The sequence below is a fragment of the Lolium perenne genome, chromosome 5, assembly GCF_019359855.2.
Source record: "Lolium perenne isolate Kyuss_39 chromosome 5, Kyuss_2.0, whole genome shotgun sequence".
Lineage (NCBI taxonomy): Eukaryota > Viridiplantae > Streptophyta > Magnoliopsida > Poales > Poaceae > Lolium > Lolium perenne.
The window spans coordinates 58,592,023-58,615,393 of record NC_067248.2 but is presented as its reverse complement, the minus strand read 5'-3'; the positions used below and the strand labels follow the sequence as shown (position 1 = coordinate 58,615,393).

At 42.0% G+C, this 23,371-nt stretch overlaps 4 protein-coding genes across 4 annotated transcripts in view; all 4 read right to left on the bottom strand.

Annotated features, from left to right (window-relative positions):
* LOC127299259 (uncharacterized) overlaps positions 1–6,412 on the bottom strand; it is a 30,672-nt gene extending 24,260 nt beyond the window's left edge. Inside the window, exons 1-5 of the mRNA XM_071819892.1 lie at positions 6,276–6,412; positions 5,711–5,841; positions 5,035–5,205; positions 4,334–4,381; positions 3,489–3,556 (exon numbers count right to left, since the gene is read on the bottom strand). Coding sequence (XP_071675993.1) covers positions 3,489–3,556; positions 4,334–4,381; positions 5,035–5,205; positions 5,711–5,841; positions 6,276–6,382 — 525 coding nt within the window. The 5' untranslated portion in view covers positions 6,383–6,412. The remainder of the gene's footprint in view (positions 1–3,488; positions 3,557–4,333; positions 4,382–5,034; positions 5,206–5,710; positions 5,842–6,275) is intronic.
* Positions 768–3,418, bottom strand: LOC139831005 (uncharacterized). Its single transcript, XM_071819893.1, has 5 exons — positions 3,211–3,418; positions 2,523–2,792; positions 2,281–2,410; positions 2,028–2,161; positions 768–1,285 (listed from the first exon to the last, which is right to left on the bottom strand). The coding sequence occupies exons 1-5, from the start codon at positions 3,355–3,357 to the stop codon at positions 1,184–1,186; spliced, it is 783 nt and encodes a 260-aa protein (XP_071675994.1). The 5' UTR covers positions 3,358–3,418; the 3' UTR covers positions 768–1,183.
* A 194-nt stretch (positions 6,413–6,606) lies between the features above and the next one.
* On the bottom strand, positions 6,607–10,067 carry LOC127299258 (uncharacterized). Its single transcript, XM_071820778.1, has 6 exons — positions 8,119–10,067; positions 7,902–8,009; positions 7,609–7,806; positions 7,444–7,493; positions 6,865–7,005; positions 6,607–6,625 (listed from the first exon to the last, which is right to left on the bottom strand). Exons 1-6 carry the CDS (start codon positions 9,646–9,648, stop codon positions 6,607–6,609), a joined length of 2,046 nt encoding a protein of 681 aa, XP_071676879.1. The 5' UTR covers positions 9,649–10,067.
* A 5,006-nt stretch (positions 10,068–15,073) lies between these two features.
* LOC127299257 (solute carrier family 40 member 2, chloroplastic) lies at positions 15,074–20,153 on the bottom strand. Its single transcript, XM_051329201.2, has 14 exons — positions 19,795–20,153; positions 19,078–19,285; positions 18,933–18,996; positions 18,351–18,475; positions 18,194–18,283; positions 17,883–18,062; positions 17,671–17,745; positions 17,378–17,479; positions 17,178–17,286; positions 16,793–16,939; positions 16,612–16,718; positions 16,367–16,480; positions 15,967–16,271; positions 15,074–15,613 (listed from the first exon to the last, which is right to left on the bottom strand). Exons 1-14 carry the CDS (start codon positions 19,920–19,922, stop codon positions 15,610–15,612), a joined length of 1,758 nt encoding a protein of 585 aa, XP_051185161.1. The 5' UTR covers positions 19,923–20,153; the 3' UTR covers positions 15,074–15,609.
* Between the last annotated feature and the right edge of the window lie 3,218 nt (positions 20,154–23,371).

Below are 23,371 nucleotides of genomic sequence, written 5' to 3'. Positions count from 1 at the left end.
TACTCCCTGACGCAGCTGTCTTTTTTATCGATAAAATGACGTGCTGCCATTACACGTGTCATTAGGCGAAAAAAACATGAATCCATCAGTTACAAAGAGAAAACATCACAAATCCCTTTCTTCCAAGTTTACAACAAAAGAACTATCATCCATGAAGAATTTACATCCAATTTGTTTTGCTGAGTGACCAATCCATGGAGGAATCACATCAACAAGAAACACCGGAATGGTGACAACAAGAAAGTGGGTCGAAATTTTGGGTCTAATCGTTTAACAGAGGTTTGCATTCTACAAAACTATGCACCAATCTACTTAATCACCTCAATAAATACAACTTGAGGCTGGAGCTTGCAGTCCTTGAAACATTCTAGCAAATGCTCCCAATTATCTTCTGTCTGCATGCAGAATGTTCACATCAATAAATCGAGAAGTTGGAATCAAATGTCTAAAAGAAAGAATGCAGGCGTATGTCAAGACTAACGATTCATGAGTCACTTACCTACTCAACAGTATCAATGTTATATATGAGCCACTTGTCCTCGTCATCACGAACAAAGCAGATGTAGCTCTCATCAGCACAGCAAATCTGCAAGAGTTTAGATTGCAAGGTGGCATAAGATTGATGCTAAGTTACAGTGTACTTGGAAAGATTGAATATCCTCGCATATATAAGCTGGAAAATTAAGTAACTAGAGCATCGAACCAACCTTACAATACACCTGTAGTAAACTCAAAGCAGCAGAAGAGTGACACACACACACGCACACACTCCATGTGATTTCATGAGACCATTTCCTATTAGATATGAAGGGAAGGAAAATAGTGCAAGATATACTTGTGAGAGCAGCAAAGGTTACAATGTCCAACAAGGTTACCTAAATATGATAGTCCTCCAATGTTCAATCAACAGAAAGTTTTAACAAAAAACCTTAGCGACATAAGGATCACGCACTGTTGATTCTTCTGTTGAATCTCATAAATTTTTGATATCAATGAAGTAGACTAGAGAACATATGCCACAGATACGGCCAATTTGACAACTTTCAAATATCTCCATAACTCCATAAGTACTTATATGATATCACCAACTCAGATACCATAGTCAAACCCGGTATCCACTTCTTTCGAAATAGCAGAATTGCCTTGTTAAGGTAATCTACTCAATTTGAACCTGGTCACAGCGTCATTTATTACCATGCTCCATTTTATTCCACAAACCTTGCTTCAGGCTTAGACTAATAACAACTTGGTCCTCTCGGTTTGTGAATACTCCATATAATATTCCCTATGTCCCAAAATAAGTGACTCAGCTTTGTCTAGATATGTATTTAGACGCATTTTGGTTATAGATACATCCGTATCTAGATAAAGTTGAGTCACTTATTTTAGGACGGAGGGGGTACAACATTTATGCTGATAATGAGAGGCATCATGCATGTCTCAAAATTGACGTAGCATCCAGCAACAGCCAAGGAAGTACTACCTCCGTTCCAAAATGTAAGCCATTTTAGAAAGCAGCATAACATGAAAACTTTCAGGTCAATGAATATATCAACCAATACCAAGTACATGATTGCTTTATAGTCTTTCTTGGTTTACCCCAACATGAGAATTACATGATAAAAGTACTTGTTCAGTTCAATTAACAGTCCAATTTAGGAGAAAATAACAGTTTGCTGTGGTTATAGATACATCCGTATCTAGATAAAGTTGAGTCACTTATTTTAGGACGGAGGGGGTACAACATTTATGCTGATAATGAGAGGCATCATGCATGTCTCAAAATTGACGTAGCATCCAGCAACAGCCAAGGAAGTACTACCTCCGTTCCAAAATGTAAGCCATTTTAGAAAGCAGCATAACATGAAAACTTTCAGGTCAATGAATATATCAACCAATACCAAATACATGATTGCTTTATAGTCTTTCTTGGTTTACCCCAACATGAGAATTACATGATAAAAGTACTTGTTCAGTTCAATTAACAGTCCAATTTAGGAGAAAATAACAGTTTGCTGTGGACGTACCATGGAGGTGACAGTATACATAGTTGAAGGATCGGCACTTTTGCAAAAGAATCCAGTGTCAACGGGAGACGTAATGCCAGCCAGGAACTCAGAGAGTATGTCCGGGCTTTCACTGCTACTCAGCCAGTTCAAAACTGCAAAATATGTTGCATTGCAGAAATTGGCAAGAAGAATATATCTCGAATGTAGTCCTGTTTTGGCAGAAAAAGGGCCTCTGAATTTGCAACTTATTATTTGAGACAAGCCAGTTTACCTATTGTAAAGAAATGTGGTGTGTTTGAAAGCAACATATCAGTATTCAGCATATTTCCACAATCCTTGCAGTTGTTGTCCTTACAGAACTGTTCATCCAATAGAACTCGAAGCTCTGCGAAGGACTTGATCTGAAAAAGAACAATGATAACCTCTAGTCAACATCTCCTACTTGCTAGAATAATCTTGGATATCCACTTATCCAAGCTTGGCTAGACAGAAAATGTACTGCATACGGCATACCTTCGTTGTTTGAGGTGAACCAGCATCAAGTTTATGGAAAAGTGCGGTATATGGGTATTCGCCATAACACTTCCCACACTCGCAGCTCATTTGCGCATTAAATTTGATCCCAAAAAGATTATGTGTTGGGCACATGCAATCTCCGCACATGATTGGGTTTACCACGTGTTTCTCCGTCTCCTTGTTTAAACCAAAACGTGAACAAGTTTCTGACATATGCAATCCAATGAGAATTGTGGCCAAAATCTCAGAAGCAAAATTTATCCCAACCTGCAATTGGAAATTGATTCACAAGGTTACTTGTGAAGACACAAATGTGCGTCATAACCAAATAGAACTAAAGCAGAATGCAGATGCTTTTAGTTCAATACTTCACAGATAATACAACAAACAAAAACAAAGACTGGTAGAGCTTAGACAACAAAGGATATAACACAACATACCTGAATTTTGCCATTCTAGTGTAAGAAGTACTACATCTGTCATCTATGCATTATTGAAAATAGTTACGAAGCTCCAAAATCACCAGAAATTAAGAAGTGACACATGCAAATAAAATAATCTGGAGGTAACATCAGAACCAAATCGGATCCCAGACTCTCCTTTCACGTGGTAAACTAACATTTAATTGAAAAAATCAACAGAATGAGCATGCAAATATATACGAGATGGTGATTAAGGTGTATACCTTTTCAGGAAAAATAGTGTGATCTACTCCGCAGAGAAGGGTCTTCATGTAAGTTAGTACAACATCCGTTAAGTGGTAGTCATTTTTCTCCCAAGAAGTGAAAATTTCATAAAATTGCAGAGCCATGCAGACATTGTCAGCAGACATGATCCATACAAGTGGCTCAGTTAGAAAATTATCTCTGAAATGTCTCAGATTGCACAATGACTGCATGCAAACATACGAAGTTATAAGCTGATAGATGAAAAATAGAATGAATACATGCAAACTTCTCTTACCTGTATGACTACGCTCAAGATAGACAGGTCTTTATCAGCCATTTCCTCGACAGATTGGCCAGAAGTTCCTATGTTTTGTACGAGACTGTAAGAAGTATTTGTGACATTACAGAACATATTTCACTTCTTTTAAAAGAGCATACAGTTTGGGTAACAGGAACATATTTGATTATTCAAGAGATGTATTTTCCAAGGAAATTTTCCTTTGGAACTAACTGCAGTGTGTCCCAGAAAACCTCCTAACGTTTCAATTCCTACATATATAAACATATCTCGAGATATAAACCACGAATGTTGCTCACGTTTCTATAGTAATTGTACTCTTAAAGAGTACAAAAATATTACTTTTTTATTTAATTTGTACATGACAGGTCGTGATTACATAAGCAATCAACATGGCAAAACTATATTGTAAAAAAACATCAATGGGTGATCTGTACAGAGTTTTAAAGCTAACAGGATTATATAGTTTGTAATGGACTTCCCTGAGAGAGGGTGCTAAATTGGAATTTTTGTACTCCCTCCGTCTCATGAAAGCTGTCTCAAACTTTGTATAAATTTAAGTGTATCTATACACTAAATAGTGTCTAGATACATCCAAATTTATAGAAAGTTAAGACAAGTTTGATGAGACAGAGGGAGTATGTAGTAATGTCACAAGAATGTAAACTATCAAGTTGGTATAGCATGAACTAACACACAAGAAAAAGAAATGAACTGCCACACATAGTAAGATAGTTCTAGTTTCAACTTGTCTATGGCGGTTAATGAATATGAAGGACTCTATGTTTGCTTCAACAGCTCCAATGTAGCAATGCAAAAGTAATTGCAATAGCAGTGCCTACCAGAGGAAACATCTGGGTCACTGTACAACTCCATTGCAGCAGCCCAGCCTACAGAGATACAGTGTGAAGGCTTGTTATCACATGATAAATGATAGGGAATAAGTTTGTCCACAATTAATACACCAGCTGCAGCTTGTAGTGTAAAATAGCAGTGCATATCAATATGAAGACTAGACCGCAAGCAATGAAACTTGCCTAACCTCTGATGATCTGTCAGTACTAAGAAGTATGGTCACAAAACGAACAGTTGGGATACGATTGAACAAAACAACAAGCGTAAATTATGAGCAATATACCCAAGCTGGATTATTGGATATTCCCAGAAATAAGACTCACAAGCATACAACTGGAAATGAAGTGCAAAAGGTGTCCCATGCTATTGCAATTTAAGTACTCCCTCCGACCCATATATTTACCACTGAAATGGATGCATCTACAATTAAAATTTGACTAGATACATCTATATTAGTGTCGAGTAATATGAATCGGAGGGGGTAGATATTTGATGGTTAGCATGTATAAGTTCATAACAGAAATAGATCGTAGACACTTTCTTATTATGTTACTCTACATAAAATGTGCCACCACAGTACTATGCAACAATTCCCAGCATTGAAAAGATAAAAACTTCTAAGTACCACAGAAATTCCAGTAGCAGTTACAAGGGCAGTATGGGTATGCAGTCATGCTGAGAAACATACGTTCCATGTGGAGCTGTGCAGCATAACTAGCAGAACATCCCTCCAAGGGTATAAATCTAGGATGACTGTGAAAAGTATCATGAGGTATAATTGGAGAAAGGTTCTTTTGAGAAAGAACATTGCTCTTCTCTCCATCATTGTTGTATGAACAATTGGCTTTCTTGGACCAATCTGTTTGAGGAAATAAAAAATGCAAGTGTCCAACCGTTAGCTAGACTTACACATACAGATAGTCAACATATACGAAGAAAAGACATCTCTAAGATAGGAGTTTCTGAGAAGCTATGACAGATGACCATGTAAGTGAACAAAAACAGCAAACACCCATTTTTACTTGTAAAATGGCTAACTATATTTGCAGGGAATAGTAGATTATGATTACACTTTGCAGGTAAAATACATTATATGTGTGACTGTTGTAGAGTGTTGTGCCGGCATGTACTAAATGCATGCAATGGTGAATAGGGCATCCATAGTTCCATACACGGGGTGTTGGTACACTAAAGATCTCCTTATTGCTACCAATGTGGTAAGTGCAGCGAACATACTGGGAAGCAATACTTTCTGAGCTGGACTAATGTTTAAGATTTGTAATGTAATTACAATATCCTTTTGACATAGAAAAAAGAACAACAGTGATCACTTGTGTTGGCAAAAGATGTTGTCTAGCTGTCACCTTCTTTTTCTAGTTCCAACTCTGCAATTCTTGCAAGAACGTTCAGCCCACTTTCATGAACGTCAATTGGTGGATCCATAGATCTTTGGTCTACCATGGTCTCAGATTTGCTATCTACAACATGAATCTCACTGCACCAGTAGTGAAACCTGTGAGCTTCCTTGCGTAGTTTAGAAAAAGGAGGAAAGCTTAACAGTTTAACAGACTAGTTGTGTTTTCCGTAGTATATCTGTATATGCCGGATGCAAAAGGTTGAGAAGAATATAACTGAACTCTAAAATTGATTATTTTCTTTAGTTGAGACTCGCTAGTTCCCATTCATCAGTTGCCATTTTCATAACTGAACTCAGGTCAACCATTACATACTAAAGGGATTAATTGAAAGCATGGGTAAATATCCCAGTCAGTGATAGTGTCTACTGGCTACAACATCTAATGTGGAGATGTTAAAAATAAGACATCTATATGGTGACAGTCATTGCAGAGCCAAGTACAGAAGTAACCAGGACTTTATAGAAAGAGTAAACCCGACAGACCAAAATATAAAGGGTTGCCTATTTTGTACCTTTCTTCACATTTTTCACCATCCTTAAGTGTCTCGTCGGATGCAAGAACGTTCAGCCCACTTTCATGAACGTCAATTGGTGGATCCATAGATCTTTGGTCTACCATGGTCTCAGAATTGCTATCCACAACATGAATCCCACTGCACCAGTAGTGAAACCTGTGAGCTTCCTTGCGTAGTTCAGAAAAGGGAGGAAAGCTTAACAGTTTAACAGACTAGTTGTGTTTTCCGTAGTATATCTGTATATGTCGGATGCAAAAATTTGGGAAGAACATAACTGAACTCTAAAATTAATTATTTTCTTTAGTTGAGACTCGCTGGTTCCCATTCATCAGTTGCCATTTTCATAACTGAACTCAGGTCAACCATTACATACTGAAGGGATTAATTGAAAGCATGGGTAAATAACTAAATATCCCAGTCACAGTCAGTGATAGTGTCTACTGGCTACAACATATAATGTGGAGATGTTAAAAATAAGATATCTATATGGTGACAGTCATTGCAGAGCCAAGTAAAGAACTAACAAGGACTTTATAGAAAGAGTAAACCCGACAGACCAAAATATTAAGGGTTGCCTATTTTGTACCTTTCTTCACATTTTTCACCATCCTTAAGTGTCTCGTCGGATGCAAGAACGTTCAGCCCACTTTCATGAACGTCAATTGGTGGATCCATAGATCTTTGGTCTACCATGGTCTCAGATTTGCTATCTACAACATGAATCTCACTGCACCAGTAGTGAAACCTGTGAGCTTCCTTGCGTAGTTCAGAAAAAGGAGGAAAGCTTAACAGTTTAACAGACTAGTTGTGTTTTCCGTAGTATATCTGTATATGTCGGATGCAAAAATTTGAGAAGAACATAACTGAACTCTAAAATAATTATTTTCTTTAGTTGAGACTCGCTGGTTCCCATTCATCAGTTGCCATTTTCATAACTGAACTCAGGTCAATCATTACATACTAAAGGGATTAATTGAAAGCATGGGTAAATATCCCAGTCAGTGATAGTGTCTACTGGCTACAACATCTAATGTGGAGATGTAAATAACTAAATAAGACATCTATATGGTGACACTCATTGCAGAGCCAAGTACAGAACTAACAAGGACTTTATAGAAAGAGTAAACCCGACAGACCAAAATATTAAGGGTTGCCTATTTTGTACCTTTCTTCACATTTTTCACCATCCTTAAGTGTCTCGTCTGAGCACAAAGGCTGTAAACAATTTCAACATGTTAGTTCTTCATCTTTAAGCAGATAAATTAACACACCTTAGGAACTGTTCCACAGAAATAGTTTCAGTACAAGTTGTAAAGGTAAACAAAACAACCTGCAAGTTTTCTGTCTGTAGGTTATCACCACTTGGATTGTCAATATTGCTGGCGTGTGAGGGTTCTGAGCCATGTACCACAGAAACATTCCTGTCAGGGGCAGCAGGAACTTTTCCGAACGTAATGTCTATATTGGCACCCCCAATGAACCTACCAAGATCCTTTGCACTAAGAGCAATCGAAATTTTCATTTGTATCTGCAAAGATGGTTATCAGTTAGCACACGATACTATCAATTGAGCAAACAAATGGATATAACTAGAGAAATCAAGTGTTCCATATGTTAACAAACCCATTGGAATGATCTCGCAAGGGGAAGGATGACTTCACGATGATCCAGCGCAGAAGTTTTGAGGAACTTAAGCCACAAGTCATTTATTGCAAAACACACCTCCTCATACTGCAATTTGAAACCACATCTATCGTTAGCTGATAAACATTACAATCAGCGGAACAACGAAATCAGGGAGAATGCTAAACTGAAACCATGTCATGTAAAAGTGCTGGACCTCGGTGTTAAGTTCATCTTTAGGCAACATCCTCAGCTTCTTCTTAATATCCGCAATGATCTCAGCTCCTTCTCTGCATTTCCTTTGTCGCATTTCAGAGAGTGGTTCTGCTTGGATTCCAATAGATGGTGAAAGGAGCAAGGATCTAAACATAGGTTGCACCGTTGGTAAATGGAAGATGTCATGCTGTTGCGAATCTTTAGAGAGAGTTATCTCATCAAATGGGTGATCATCATCATCGTTTGATGTATTTTCATAAAGATGTGAACCTAAGACTGCCTCCAGCTTATTCCAGAGCCCATCTCGGTGCTGCTTGCGCATGTGTTTCCAGAGAGATTCAATGCCCAGAAACCTTTTGCCATGACAACTGGAATTGGGGCAAACCAAGAAACTCCATGAGCTCTGATTCTTGAGAAAGCGCAGTGTATCAGATATGGTCTTTGCTGCGGACGGGTCGATTCTGTTGTAGTGCTCCTGCAGCGTTGCAGCCTTGAGTGATATGACCCTGTCAACCCTGTCGCCGTGTTGCGTGCTCTCGATAGAGCTCCAGCATAGGGCAGCCACAACTATGACCCGCTTGAGCAAGATACGGAGCTGTTTCCTGACAGACGATACTCTGGATTCGTAATCTGCGCCGGGAACAGATACAGCAGGAGGTATGTCGTCCAAATTGGGGTCAGTCGGCTCCTCGACGCGGAGTGCTCGGCGGCACTCCCTCTCCGCTTCATCAAACTCATCCAGGGCGAACAAGACCTTGGCGTGGAACAAGGCAACCAGGAGCGAGCGGTCGAAGACGACTGCCGCTTCAGAAATCACGGCGAGAATGGGCCAAAGACGGCGCTGCCTGTCAGCTGCCAGATCGATGGTACGGACATGCTCCAATTCGACATATACGAGGATTAACTGGGCGCGCGCCGAGTACGGGTATCTCTGGGAGAATAGGTTTGCACGCCGTCGCACATCAGCAGAAGCGGCATCCCCGGCAAGCAACTCGGCGGCCTCCTCGGGCACAACCTTGTCGTTGATCATGGCCTCGAAGTCCTGCATGATGAGGTTGGCCTTGCACAGGGCCTCGCTCTTCCTCTTCTTGGCGGTGGAGGCTTCGAGGACGAGGTCGTACCCCACGTGGTGCACCGCCGGGTCCATGTGGTTGGCCTCGGGCATGGAGCATACGCGGAGCAGCTCCACCTGCCCGTCGGGGATCCGGCTGCAGGCGGCGAGCGCCTCGGCGTGGCAGATGGCGGTCATGACGCAGTTGGGCGCGATCCGGGCAGCGGCGGAGAAAGCGTCGAGGGCGAGCTGGTGGTGATGCAGCTCCAGCGTGGACGCGGCCTCGTCGTCGTCGGAGGCCCTGGCTCTCCACGCCGCGCTTCCGAAGTGGCGGTGGAGGGAGCCGACGAGGTTGAGAGCGAGCGCGGAGCCAGGGTTCGCGCCGAGGACCTCCAGGGCGCGGGCCAGCGCCTCCTCGTGCTGGCCCTTGATGTGGAGCTCTCGAGCCTCCCGGGCCTGGGATCGTAGGCCGCGAGCCATGGCGACAGGGCGCGCGGAGAAGGTGGCCGTGGAAATGCCGAACTGCCGCGGCGCGAAGGGGAGAGGCGCGCGAGGTGCTCGCGGAAATGCCGCAACGCTGGGGATCGAGGGCGGCAGCCGGCGGTGGGTGCGAGACGGGCGGCGGCCTAGGGTTTGGGCGGAGGCAGGGAAGGCGGCGAGGGGCTGCGGAAGCGGGAGACTGGAATTGAGGATTCGGCGGTGCTTGGTTTGGTGGAGGAGGAAGGTACTTATAGCGGCCTAGTCAGGAAGGAGGGCGAATGCAACTGAGGGTCTGAGGCCTAGTCCAGATGGCTACCAGGGTGATGATACCTGGGAAACCCCCGCTCGAGTTCGAGTCTTGATACTCACTCGTGGGTGCGTACGCACCGTGGCACTTCTATGCGCTCATGTAAACTTAATACAATGCCGCCAAGGCCTAGTCCTGGGGGTCTCTTTTTTTTTTAGGAAGGAGGGCGAATGGAAGGAGAACGACTCCGACTTTTGATCGCACAATCAGCCGGTTGGCAAATTCTTCTCCCCCAAAAATTTCGCTGCATCAGATTATTCTGTTTTTTGTACGGTAGCAGAATTATTTTGAGTTGTAACTAGTTTTTGGTCAACTGAGAATTAATTTAGTTTTGAATCAGATTACATCATCAAATCTCAATTATAACTGATGACTAGCACAAATCACAAAATAAATCTAATGGCTAGGTTATTATTTTTAGTTGCATCCCACTTGTAACTGAAAAAATCTAGCTGTAATCTTATGAATTGCAGCTAAAAAAACTTATTAGAGCTCCTGGTCCGGATGGTTTTTCATTTCTTTTTTATCAGCACTTTTGGGAGCTCATTAGAGCTGATTTCATGGCTATGGTGAAGGATTGGAATGAGGGAAATTTGGATCTCTTTAGATTGAATTTCTCTTTGCTGACTCTGATCCCAAAAGAGGTTGATGCTGTAACTATACAGAAATTCAGACTCATTGCTTTAACCAACTGTAGTTTTAAGATTTTTTTCAAAATGTGCCACTAATAGGCTGGGTGGGATTAGTGAAGAACATATTTCTCCTAATCAAACAGCCTTTATTAAGGGCATATATCCTTGAGAGTGTTGTATCTGCACATGAAGTTATCCATGATGCAGTGCACATAGGTCAAAATGGTTTTATTTTCAAACTGGATTATGAAAAAGCCTATGATAGGGTTGACAGAGATTTTCTTCTGAAAGTCATGAGGATGAGGGGTTTTAGCCCCAAGTGGATGTCTATTATTGATGGTCTCTTACACAGTGGGTCTGTTGGTGTTAGGATTAATGAATGCAATAGTCAGTTCTTCCTCACCAGTAGAGGTGTGAGACATGGGGATCCTATATCCCCCATCCTTTTTAACTTTATGGTTGATGTGTTCACCAAGGTTTTTTCCAAAGCTGCTATCAATGGATAGCTAGCTGGGCTTATGCAAAATTTGGGTGGTGGAGGGATCATTAGTATGCAATATGCTGATGATCCTGTGCTCTTCCTAGAAAATAGCTTACAGTCTGCCATAAATTTAAAATGGATTTTGGCTTGTTTTGAGCACATGTTTGGTATGAGGATTAATTTTCATAAATGTGATCTAGTCCCTATTAATGTGGATGGGAATGACGCACAATATATTTCTCAATCTTTAAGTTGTATGTTAGGGGATTTCCCCATGCAATATCTAGGAGTTCCCCTACATCATAGTAAACTTAGGAAGGGGGATTTACAACCTGTTGTTGACAAAATCCTCAAGAGAGCTGCTGGTTGGAGAGGCAAACTTCTTAACCATGCTGCTAAGTTAGAGCTGGTTAGAAGTGTTCTGGCCAGTATTCCTATCTATTTGCTGAGTGTGATCAAATTCCCCAAGTGGGCTATTACCATTATTAATTCTCAGATGGCTCACTGTCTATGGGACAATTATGAGGGGCATCATAAGAACCACCTAGCTAATTGAGGTTTGGTTACTAGAAAAAAAAAGAATATGGAGGTTTAGGCATGAGATGAACATGTGTCTTTAGCCTCCTGGATTAAAAGATATCATTTAAATGAGAATAAGTCGTGGAAGCAAATAGTAGACAACAAGTATAATGTCAATAACCCTAATTTCTTCTCAGTCTCATCTAATGGGGCCTCTCCCTTTTGGAAGGGGCTTATGTGGGCTGCCAAAGCGGCTAAGATGGGATATCAGTGGAAAGTAGGGGATGGTAGAAGTATTAAGTTTTGGGAAGATCATTGGTTTGGGTCCTGTAGCCTGGCAATTCAATACTGGGAAGTATACTTCCTAGTAAATGAACATAGTAAGACCATTGCTGATCTTTGGAATGGGTCTTCTCTGAAAGTAACTTTTAGGGGATGTTTTGATCATAGATTGATGATACAATGGTAAGAGATTGAGCAAATTGCACAAACTATTTCTTTGAATAATATGAAGGATACTCTGATTTGGATGTGGGAAGCAAAATGGGTGTACAGTGTGAAATCTATGTATGTTGTGATCAACTTTGGGGGGATTAAGCCTGTGGACATTCATTGTGTTTGGAAAATCAAAGTATCCCCGAAAATTCACTTCTTCATTTGGTTACTTTTCCATAATAAGTTACTCACTAGAGATAACTTGGTCAAGAGGCAAACTGTTGATGATTTGACTTGTGTTTTTTTCTAATGAGTTAGAATCTTGTTAGCACCTTTTCTTTGACTGTGTAGTTGCTTCCAATATTTGGAAGGAAATTATTTCTGTATTGGGTCTTCATCTTAAGATCTCATGCATGTCTGACATTACATCTCTTTGGCATGAAAAAGCAAAGAATATCAAATATAATATGATCTTTGCTGCTGTGTTGAGGACTATCTGGATTACCAGAAATAATCATGTCTTCAATCGTTCACAATGGCTTGTCTTGCAGGGGATGTGGAGGCACACGGTTTGCAACTGTGTTCAGTGGGATATCCTGTTGAAAGAAGAAGGAAGAGGAGAGCTGAAGTTACTACTGAGCAAGCTGGAGACGTTGGCTCGGCTGCCACCGCTGTTGTCGTGGCCGGAGCATGGCTGATGCCTCAGAAGAAAGCTCGATCGACACTGGAAGTGTGTGATATGTCAACATGAGAGGCTTTGGGCCGTTGCTGATTACGGCTGATGATCTAGCGAGAACCCTAGAGGCAAATGATCTGATCCTTGTGGGCGACGGTGTAGGCTTCAGGGTTTTGGATCGTCCTTGAGGAATATGCTAACGTAAAAAGGGTGTTTTGCTGTTGGTCTGAATCTGTTTTCGGTGTGGTTAAGCCTTTGTCGTGGGTCAACTTAAAACTTCTAGTGTTGTGATCTGTGTTGGTGGTTTCGTTTTGCGTTGTTTTGAGGCGGTGTTAGTTGTAATGTGAAAAACAAAAGGTCTGGATGTTGTAAGCTGGTCGATGTGGCTTCAATATATTTGGAGCCGGGGTTTTTGAGCCATGTTTCTCTAAAAAAAATCCCATTTCTCTGCATTAGAATTTTTAGAAGAAAATTCTCCACATCAGATTTAAGGTATCAAGTGACTAGCCAAAGTCTCACTATAGTGTATTTTGTGTTACGTAGTTTAACTTGGTCCAAAATTAAACTAGAAAATAGAAATGAAGTATAACTAAGACTTTGGTGCAGTTCCACTTGCATCACTAATTAGATTTTGTGCCGCCATATTGTTATTCCACCAAGTGATATTTAGAATCTTAAGAAAGTAACTTACATATAAACTCATGACATTGGGGATGGCATTGCTTCATTAGAGGGAGCATATTGAAGCTCTCTCGTGCAGCACAGAATAAGTTAATACTCCCACCATTCCATGAAATAGGGCCCATAATTTTATTAAAATTTAGTGCAATTGTATAAAGATAAATATAGAAACCAAATATCAATAGATTTATCATAAAATATTCATATAAGGTACTCATTTAATTTATACGTATTGGTGTTTTTACTATATATTTGGTTAAACTTAGAGTATGTTCATTTTTTACTAAATTTGTATACCTTGTTTTAGGAAGTCCAACAGTTAGAGCATCCACACCGGCGCCCGACAACTCCACCAAAAGAGCCATTTGGAGGCGCCGACTGGTACTGTCACGGTTTGGGGTAAGGTGCTCCTAAATATTTTTGTAGTTAAAATTGCATAATTCAAACACATAAAATGTTTATTACTCCCTCCATCCATAAAAGAATATCAGAGATTTATCAAAATTCAGATGTATCTATACACTAAAGAGTGTTTACAGTACATGACGATGAAAGATCCAAACTCGATCGGCACCTCGTGATCAACTTCAGCAAGAGGCCCCTAGCCCTCAAAGAGCATATAATCAATCTTCGGATCAACACGCTCAATCTTGATGATAATGTTGTGCATGATCACGCAGGCATTTATCATCTCCCACATTTGAGAAGTAGACTAGATTGGAGTAGGGTATCTGACAATAACGAAATAAGCTTGAAGCACACCAAACGTCCGCTCGACATCCCTTCCTATAGGCTTCCTGGCACTGGCACTGTGGAAACTAGGTCATGGTCTGAATGAAAAGGGTGGAGATTGTCTTCACAAAATGTCACCCATGGAGGATAACTGCCATCAGCCACATAACACCCTTTGATGTATGTGTTGCCATTGATGTCATAGTTGAGTTAGGGCCTGTTTGATTCCTAGCCACACTTTGCCAAGCCAAAGTTTGGTAATTTGGCATGTGTTTGGTTCTTGCCACACTTTAGAGCTGCCACACTTCACTAATCATATGGTCCACTTATCATAGAGTGAATTTTTTGCCAACTTTTGCCACACTTTGTGGCTTCCAAAATCCTAGCCACACTTGCCAAAGTTAGGCTTGGCAAACTATGGCTGGGAACCAAACAGGCCCTTAATTTGTTTAGATGTGTCTTCTTCATTGTGTGCCCTCAGACAGTGCAACCTAAACAATGCCACAACCCCCGGCAAAACCTATATACGGTCTCAAAGGCTGTGAACTCAGGTAATCATCATGAGCATCTGCAGGTAGTCCATAGAAAGCCAACAGTGGGGGTGCTCATACCATATAGGCTCCCCGATGCACAAAAACTCCTACGTGAGGAAAGAACCGTATTAAGCAGAACTTGATTCACCTCCCTGGAAATGGGAGTCCCCGACATTAAGCTCAACTCTCCCCTACCCCCAAGCATTCGGCAGGCCTCTCCCCTACCCCCCAGCGTTCGACAGGCCAACGTAAACTACAACCTCTGTCCACTAAATATTGTGTACATACGTCTAAATTTTGAGTAATCTAAGATATTTATTTATGGATGGAGGAAGTATTAAAATATAAGGTGGCACAGCTATTAGTTAATGGATATGTTATTAAAATATGGGTGAAAGGTAAAGGGGGAAATTACCAGGGAACTAGATATAAACAAATATACAGTATATGAGATTACGGAGGGAGCAGCTGAATGGTATCAGACAAAAACGGAAGATGTACAGATTTCATGTTACTAGTATGGACAGTCACGTCCGTTCTGCCACTGCTAGAACAAGCTATGACATAACTGATAGTAGATGCAACTATACAGCAGATGTAGAAGAAGAAGAAAAATGAAGTGTACAAGTTGGATCCTGCCGAACAAGTGGCTGTCCTAAGTCCTACGTGTGTGTGTTGTGTATTCAGTCAAAGATGTAACAGCAGCTCTGCGCAACATCTTCAGATCATTGCAGAGCAAGCCCCAGTTTCGAGTCCAAGCACAAGCGAGTGTATGGTGCATGCTTCATCCTCTTTCTGGAAGATAAGAGATGGGGATATGCTGTATGAAACTGCCGTGTCAATGTGGCAGCAGTTGGCTCTACTGCTATGATGACCTAAAGCACGAGCGGCTGCAGGCTAACTAGGTGCTCAGTCGCTCACTCCGCTGCTCCCACGCTGTGCCTGGACTGTGGTGCTTCATCCTTCTATCTGCAACATAAAGTGGAGATGCTCTATCAAAGTGTTATTCGTAAGTAGCATGAGTTCTGTTGGGATGTTGAACTGCCATCTGCACAGTCGAATTGTGAAATATTTATTACTTCTACGTGAAGATTTGATGTTTACATCTTATCATGACTAGATAACGCACTTTTGCACCTTAATTCTTCTTGTAATTCCAAATTTATATAGCAGACTGGAAAAACGATTGTAAAAACAAGAGAGCCCTTGCAGGAATATCAGAGATAGCAATAGTAATGAACTCTAGTGTGTACGTAGAATGCTTCTGAACTCTGGCATCTTGTTCATGAAGTAATGGGCTAATGACATGAATCAGAACTTACGTTGCTCGAAGTTGGAAGTGCGGATCGAAAATGAAGAGTTCCCTCTGTTCATCCGTTGGATTTCCCAACCACCGACAGAACATCCAGGCTGCCCAAGCAACAGACGAAACAGACAATATCGCCAAGAAGCCAAAATGGGAGATGTCATTTGCAATTATAGCCATAGCAAGCATCACCAACTCTGCAAGGCTTGCAATTGAAACCTCCATTCCTCCAATAAGGTTTGCTTTTGAAGCAGGAACCCCTGTTTGAATTATCTGTGTCCCCACAACATCATAAGACATGTGCCCCAACCGAGATAGTGCCTGCAGATAAACAAAAAACAAGCACGATGTTTATTCTATTGTATTTGCATAATTCTTAATCAAAGGATAATTTGTAGCTATTGTCTAATTCTCACAATGGATGCGAGGAAGATGAGTAAAGGTGTTCTCTGTGAAATGGATCCAGCCCAGTACACTGTGAGAGCAATTGACAAGAGTGAAGCTTGAAATATCAATCCAGCTGCTCCCGCCTGGTATGTATAATGTAAGCAGTTAAAATCAATTTTGGAAAAACAAATATAGAAAGGAACCAACATATTGGCACAAAGCTTTCTGCGTTTTCTCAATAAGAAGAAATGGAACCAACAAATTATAGATCAACCTTTAGAATTCCAACTCTTTTCACCAGGCTTGAGGAGATGAATGTTGCAACAAGGCCCATAACAGAACACAATCCACTAAAAGCACCAACAATGGATGGACTAATACCTGTTAAATACTGGCTATTAATTTCAGGACACTTCTCTGGAGTTGTAAATTTGAGCTGGGGAAGTGAAACATACCACGATGCATCAATAATGCAGTCATTATGGCGCCAGGAGCAAGTGCTACATTGAAATTTAGAAACACGGTAGCTACACTTGCAGGTAGAACTGTCTGCTGCTTATATTCATGCCAACCATGCTTGATAGAACTCAGGCCATTTTGAACTGGACGTTAGAGAGGATATTAGACCATCCACAGAACCAAAACTAAATAAGTGATCATCTAACTTCCTCAATGAGATGACCTCCTATGATATATATTAGGGTGTGTTGCTAGGCTGTGTTAGTTTTTTCATTTGCTTTTGATGAATAAACCCTTCATTGCTGCACTCTAGTAAATTACTTGCTTTTCTGCTTGATGGTAAGAATGGAAAAAATACACTTCCTCCAAAAAAGATCTCACCTATCTTGCGGACATCCAATAAATCAGCACAAATAGATTCATCGTTGGGGGTTCTCGACGTATAAAGCGCATGACAGGAGACTCTATTAATTAATTGACCCAACATAACCTAGAAAGACCATACAGCATCTTGTGAGTATAAGTATATATGCTACGTCTGGCAATTCATGATTCAGCTTACAAAGATATATGCAGTATACCAGAATAGGAAAACTGCAAAGCATTAGACCACAGGAAATCTTCAAACAGGTCACCGGGTCGTATTTGGTCAGCAGCAGACCAAAAACTGAAGCGCCAACAGTCTGTGACATCAGAACATGTGTTATGCAACTACAGTTTTTCAACTCATACAGACTGCATGGTTGCATGCATTACAGAACAGACTAGCAGGATAACAAGATCAACCAAACAACAACTGTCGCTAAAGTCATCAAAAAAAATTCAAAAAAGCAGATAATGATATGCAAGCTCGATAACAGTATGAATTTCTCACCTCACAAATAAGATCAATTCGATTAAGCATAGCATTAGCTTGAGCTAACGCAACTGGCCTGTTTGTTCCTGCTAACTTCAAAAAGAAAAAGAAGAGCAAAGGAGTCAGTTGGTCAAAATACAAGAAAGCAAGCTATTATTAAATATGTGTTTGTTACTTTGTTATGACTACAAATTCTCAATAGAACGAAAAGAAAGACTATATGTCATTACCAGCACAACCCAGTCCCTCTCCATGGAAACTCCAAGTGCCAATCCCGCAAGCCTTTCAATAGCTCCGGCCACCACTAGTGCAATGAACCAAGGTCTGAGAAGAAAAGCTGATGTAGAAGCATGGCCCACGTTTTTAAGAGCATAGATGACCATGGCAACTGATATCAACTGAGTGGCTACCTGTCAAACCAAGTTGAGCAGATAACAGGCATGAACTATTTTGCATTGGTGTAGAATTATAGAATCTAAAGAGATGACTTTTATTTGCCTATAATCTAAGAAAATAGAGAATAGAAGATAAAGATAAGCACCTGGACAGCATTCAATCCTGTGTACATGGGTATTCGAGGGAAATGGTCCATAAGCTTGCCAACTATTGGTGCCCCGACAAATACTGAGAGCTGGATATCACTAAAATTAGACTGTTGATTCTAATGATATCTCTTGAATTTATAACTGGAGAAGTACCTTTCCGAAGAAACTGACAATAGCGACAGGCAATAGGCTTGGATGAAGAATTGCCAGGGCAGCAGGCCAGGCGAAATTCCAGATTTGTTCCACAAGGTTACCGAACAAGTAGCTAGCATAAAGAGCTGCATACAAGATGTTAAAGAGGTATTAAAGTTCCACCTTAGATGGATCATCAGGAGGCTTGCCCTTCCATTATCTAAAACATGTGTAAAAATAATACTACTAATAAATCATGGGGTCAGATATGCACTGCTTGTCCAAATGCTAGACCTTGAAAACTAAAACATTAATCAGCTGCAACTATGAAATATTTACTTCAGGACAGAAGATCAGCTAAAACACAAACACCACCTGCATTGTCTAGTTTCAATACCAAGTTTCTAGAGAATCCTAAATCTGCCCCAACTTCTACTTTATCTATTCACCAACAACAGCACACCAAGAATCCAATTTCACCCGCAGGCAAAATTATCGACCTAAAGTATTACATCAATAAGTTTTTTTTGCGATAAACAATTTCAAGTATTAACTGCACAGCGTAGCGCAAAGAGTACAAATGGTACCATGAGCCCCCCTTACCATATAGTCCAGCAGGGTGAGCTGGAGTAGCGGCCAATATATGTTGCTCTCCTTCAGACAATACCTGCATTATAAACAGACTGTAAGAGGAGGGCAGAAGGAACGCATTTCATAAAGAAAGTAGAGGAGAAAAGAGGATCCTTACAGGCAACTCTTCAAAATCGATAGGATGGGGAGTACTATCGTGAAGCGGAAAAGGACTAGAATCTAGAACATCCCCTAGGATATGAACAACTGGAATGGAGCAGCCCGGTGGTAATGATGGGTGATCATCAAAAGCCTCTTCCTTTGTTACGTTGGAAACATCGACCCCGACATTTGTCACATAACACCTTCGGACAAAATTGTCTAACCTGGCAAAACACTGACATGTTAATTTAAACATCGCAACTCGAGAGCAAACACAACATCACAAACTCAAATCCACTAACTTTGCTAATATTTTACTACTCGTAATAAAATTGTTCTTGCTTCACGACCCCACTGGATGATTGGATCTACTATGAATTAGCTTACATGGCAACAAGACAGTACTGATATTAACTAATTTCCTCTCTTCCTTACAAACTTCGGGACAGAAGATCAGCTAAAACACAAACACCACCTGCATTCTCTAGCTTCAATACCAAGCTTCTAGAGAATCCTAAATCTGCCCCGACTTCTACTTTATCTATTCACCAAACAACAGCACACCAAGAATCCAATTTCACCCGCAGGTAAAATGTATCGACCTAAACTTCCGAAATCTCGCTTGCAATCTGAAGCTTCCAGAGAGGCAAGCTTCTCACCCAGCAGAACTTCCCAAGAAAACCAAAAGGAGCCACCTATGCGCGCGGCGCAAAGGGTAGCAGCAAGCAGTCACCTGAGCGCGCCGGCGCCGGGGGACACGGGCCTCAGGCGCAGCCTCGGCACGCCGGAGAGAGACCCGCGGCATCGTAGCGTATGCGTCGGCGAAGCGAGGAGGGCTGAGGCGGCGGTGACCATTCCCATGGCTCCTGGGCAACGGCGGCGGCGGCGGCGGCGGCAGCGCGACTACTCATGCATGCAGCCTCTCCAGGACCGGGTGCCGGCGGCAGGTCGCGCTCGGAGGAAGATGCCGCCGCCGGAGAAGCGTGGCCTGCACCCGTCCTGCCTTATCTTGATGAGGTGGAGGCGGAGCTGGAGGAGAGGCGAGGAGAGAGAATGGAGCGCCAAGTTGGCAACTGACGCAGCGGGGGAAGAGAGAAGGCAGAGCCGAAGAGGATAAAAGGAGTTCTTACAGCCGTCTGATTTAGATCGGACGGCTGATGATTTTCGATTGGTTGCCATTCTTGATTTGAAATAAGGTTGTCTGTGACTGGGAGGCGTCCGCATGCCACTATTCTGAGACGCTAATTTTGATTTCCTTCACTAATGTCCACTATTTTTTTCTCTGAACTAGGCTTCACAACTTTTCGTCTGCCCTAACTAGTATTACTGTTTCTGGGCCTCTCACAGGCCTTCATTTTTTTCATTTTTTATGAAATGTGTTACGTGTATTACTTCGCTCCTTGAAATATGTTTTCGTCCGACTATATTTATACAGCAACCACACGGTACAATGAGCATGTTGAGGATGTATCACAAACAAGCCCAAAAAAGGCCGAGAAAGCAAAAAAGAATTGGTACACAAAGAGGTGGGTAGGTGGTACGCCCTTCAGGAAGAAACATCGCCATATGTAGGAGTCACCGCATTGGTGTTGGACGAGCCGGCAGGGATTTCTCCCGACCCCCAAAAATCTTGAAGCTATCGTCGATCCATATCATCTCGCTCTGGTCACTTTAGCGCGAGGCGTAGAGGAAGAGAAGGGAGTAGCATCAACGCACCCTGTAGGATAATGTTGCATAGAAAACAAAAAAATTCCTATCGCGAACACGCAATCCAAGCCAAGATGCAATCTAGAAGACGGTAGCAACGAGGGGATGATCAAGACTAACCCTTGAAGATATTCCAAAGCCTATAAGAGTAGGCTCTTATTGCTGCGGTAGACGATCACTTGCCGCTTGCAAAAGCGCGTAGAAGATCTTGATCACGATCGGTTCCGGCGCCACGAACGGGCAGCACCTCCGTACTCGGTCACACGTTCGGTTGTTGATGAAGACGACGTCCACCTCCCCGTTCCAGCGGGCAGCGGAAGTAGTAGCTCCTCTTGAATCCGACAGCACGACGGCGTGGTATCGGTGGTGGTGGAGAAATCCGGCGGAGCTTCGCTTAAGCGTGCGGGATGTGGTGGAGGAGAGAGACCGCTAGGGTTTGGGGAGAGAGGGGGGTTGGGCGCCGGCCCTCTAAGGATCGGACCAGTAGGAGTCAAGAAGCACGTTGAAGGTTGATGGCGGCGAGATGTAGTGCGGCGCAACACCAGTGATTCCGGCGCCAACGTGGAACCTGCACAACACAACCAAAGTACTTTGCCCCAACGAAACAGTGAGGTTGTCAATCTCACCGGCTTGCTGTAACAAAGAGTTAACCGTATTGTGTGGAAGATGATTGTTTGCAGAAAACAGTAGAACAAGTATTGCAGTAGATTGTATTTCAGTAAAGAGAATTGGACCGGGGTCCACAGTTCACTAGAGGTGTCTCTCCCATAAGACGAACAGCATGTTGGGTGAACAAATTACAGTTGGGCAATTGACAAATAAAGAGAGCATGACCATGCACATACATATTATGATGAGTATAGTGAGATTTAATTGGGCATTACGACAAAGTACATAGACCGTCATCCAACTGCATCTATGCCTAAAAAGTCCACCTTCAGGTTATCATCCGAACCCCCTCCAGTATTAAGTTGCTAACAACAGACAATTGCATTAAGTATGGTGCGTAATGTAACTAGTGACTACATCCTTGAACATAGCACTAATGTTTTATCCCTAGTGGCAACAGCACATCCGTAATCTTAGTGGTTCTTGTCACTCCTCCAGATTCACGGAGACATGAACCCACTATCGAGCATAAATACTCCCTCTTGGAGTTACTAGCATCAACTTGGCCAGAGCATCTACTAATAACGGAGAGCATGCAAGATCATAAACAACACATAGATATAACTTTGATAATCAATATAACAAGTATTCTCTATTCATCGGATCCCAACAAACGCAACATATAGAATTACAGATAGATGATCTTGATCATGTTAGGCAGCTCACAAGATCCGACAATGATAGCACAATGGGAGAAGACAACCATCTAGCTACTGCTATGGACCCATAGTCCAGGGGTAGACTACTCACACATCACACCGGAGGCGACCATGGCGGCGTAGAGTCCTCCGGGAGATGATTCCCCTCTCCGGCAGGGTGCCGGAGGCGATCTCTGGATCCCCCGAGATGGGATCGGCGGCGGCGGCGTCTCCGGAAGGTTTTCCGTATCGTGGCTCTCGATGCGGGGGTTTCGTCACGGAGACTTTTTATAGGCGGAAGGGCAGGTCAAGAGGCGGCACGGGGCCCCACACCACAGGGCCGCGCGGCCAAGGGGGGCCGCGCCGCCCTAGGGTGTGGCCCCTCCGTGGCCCCTCTTCGTCTCTCCTTCGGACTTACGGAAGCTTCGTGAGAAAATAGGCCCTGGGCTTTGATTTCGTCCAATTCCGAGAATATTTCCTTACTAGGATTTACGAAACCAAAAACAGCAGAAAAACAAAGAATCGGCACTTCGGCATCTTGTTAATAGGTTAGTTCCAGAAAATGCACGAATATGACATAAAGTGTGCATAAAACATGTAGATAACATCAATAATGTGGCATGGAACATAAGAAATTATCGATACGTCGGAGACGTATCAGCATCCCCAAGCTTAGTTACGCTCGTCCCGAGCAGGTAAAACGATAACACAGATAATTTACGGAGTGACATGCCATCATAATCTTGATCATACTATTTGTAAAGCATATGTAGTGAATGACGATCGAAACAATGTATATGACATGAGTAAACAAGTGAATCATATAGCAAAGACTTTTCATGAATAGCACTTCAAGACAAGCATCAATAAGTCTTGCATAAGAGTTAACTCATAAAGCAATAATTCAAAGTAAAGGCATTGAAGCAACACAAAAGAAGATTAAGTTTCAGCGGTTGCTTTCAACTTGTAACATGTATATCTCATGGATATTGTCAACATAGAGTAATATAATAAGTGCAATAAGCAAATATGTAGGAATCAATGCACAGTTCACACAAGTGTTTGCTTCTTGAGGTGGAGAGAAATAGGTGAACTGACTCAACATTGAAAGTAAAAGAATAGTCCTCCATAGAGGAAAAGCATCGATTGCTATATTTGTGCTAGAGCTTTGATTTTGAAAACATGAAACAATTTTGTCAACGGTAGTAATAAAGCATATGCATCATGTAAATTATATCTTATAAGTTGCAAGCCTCATGCATAGTGTACTAATAGTGCCCGCACCTTGTCCTAATT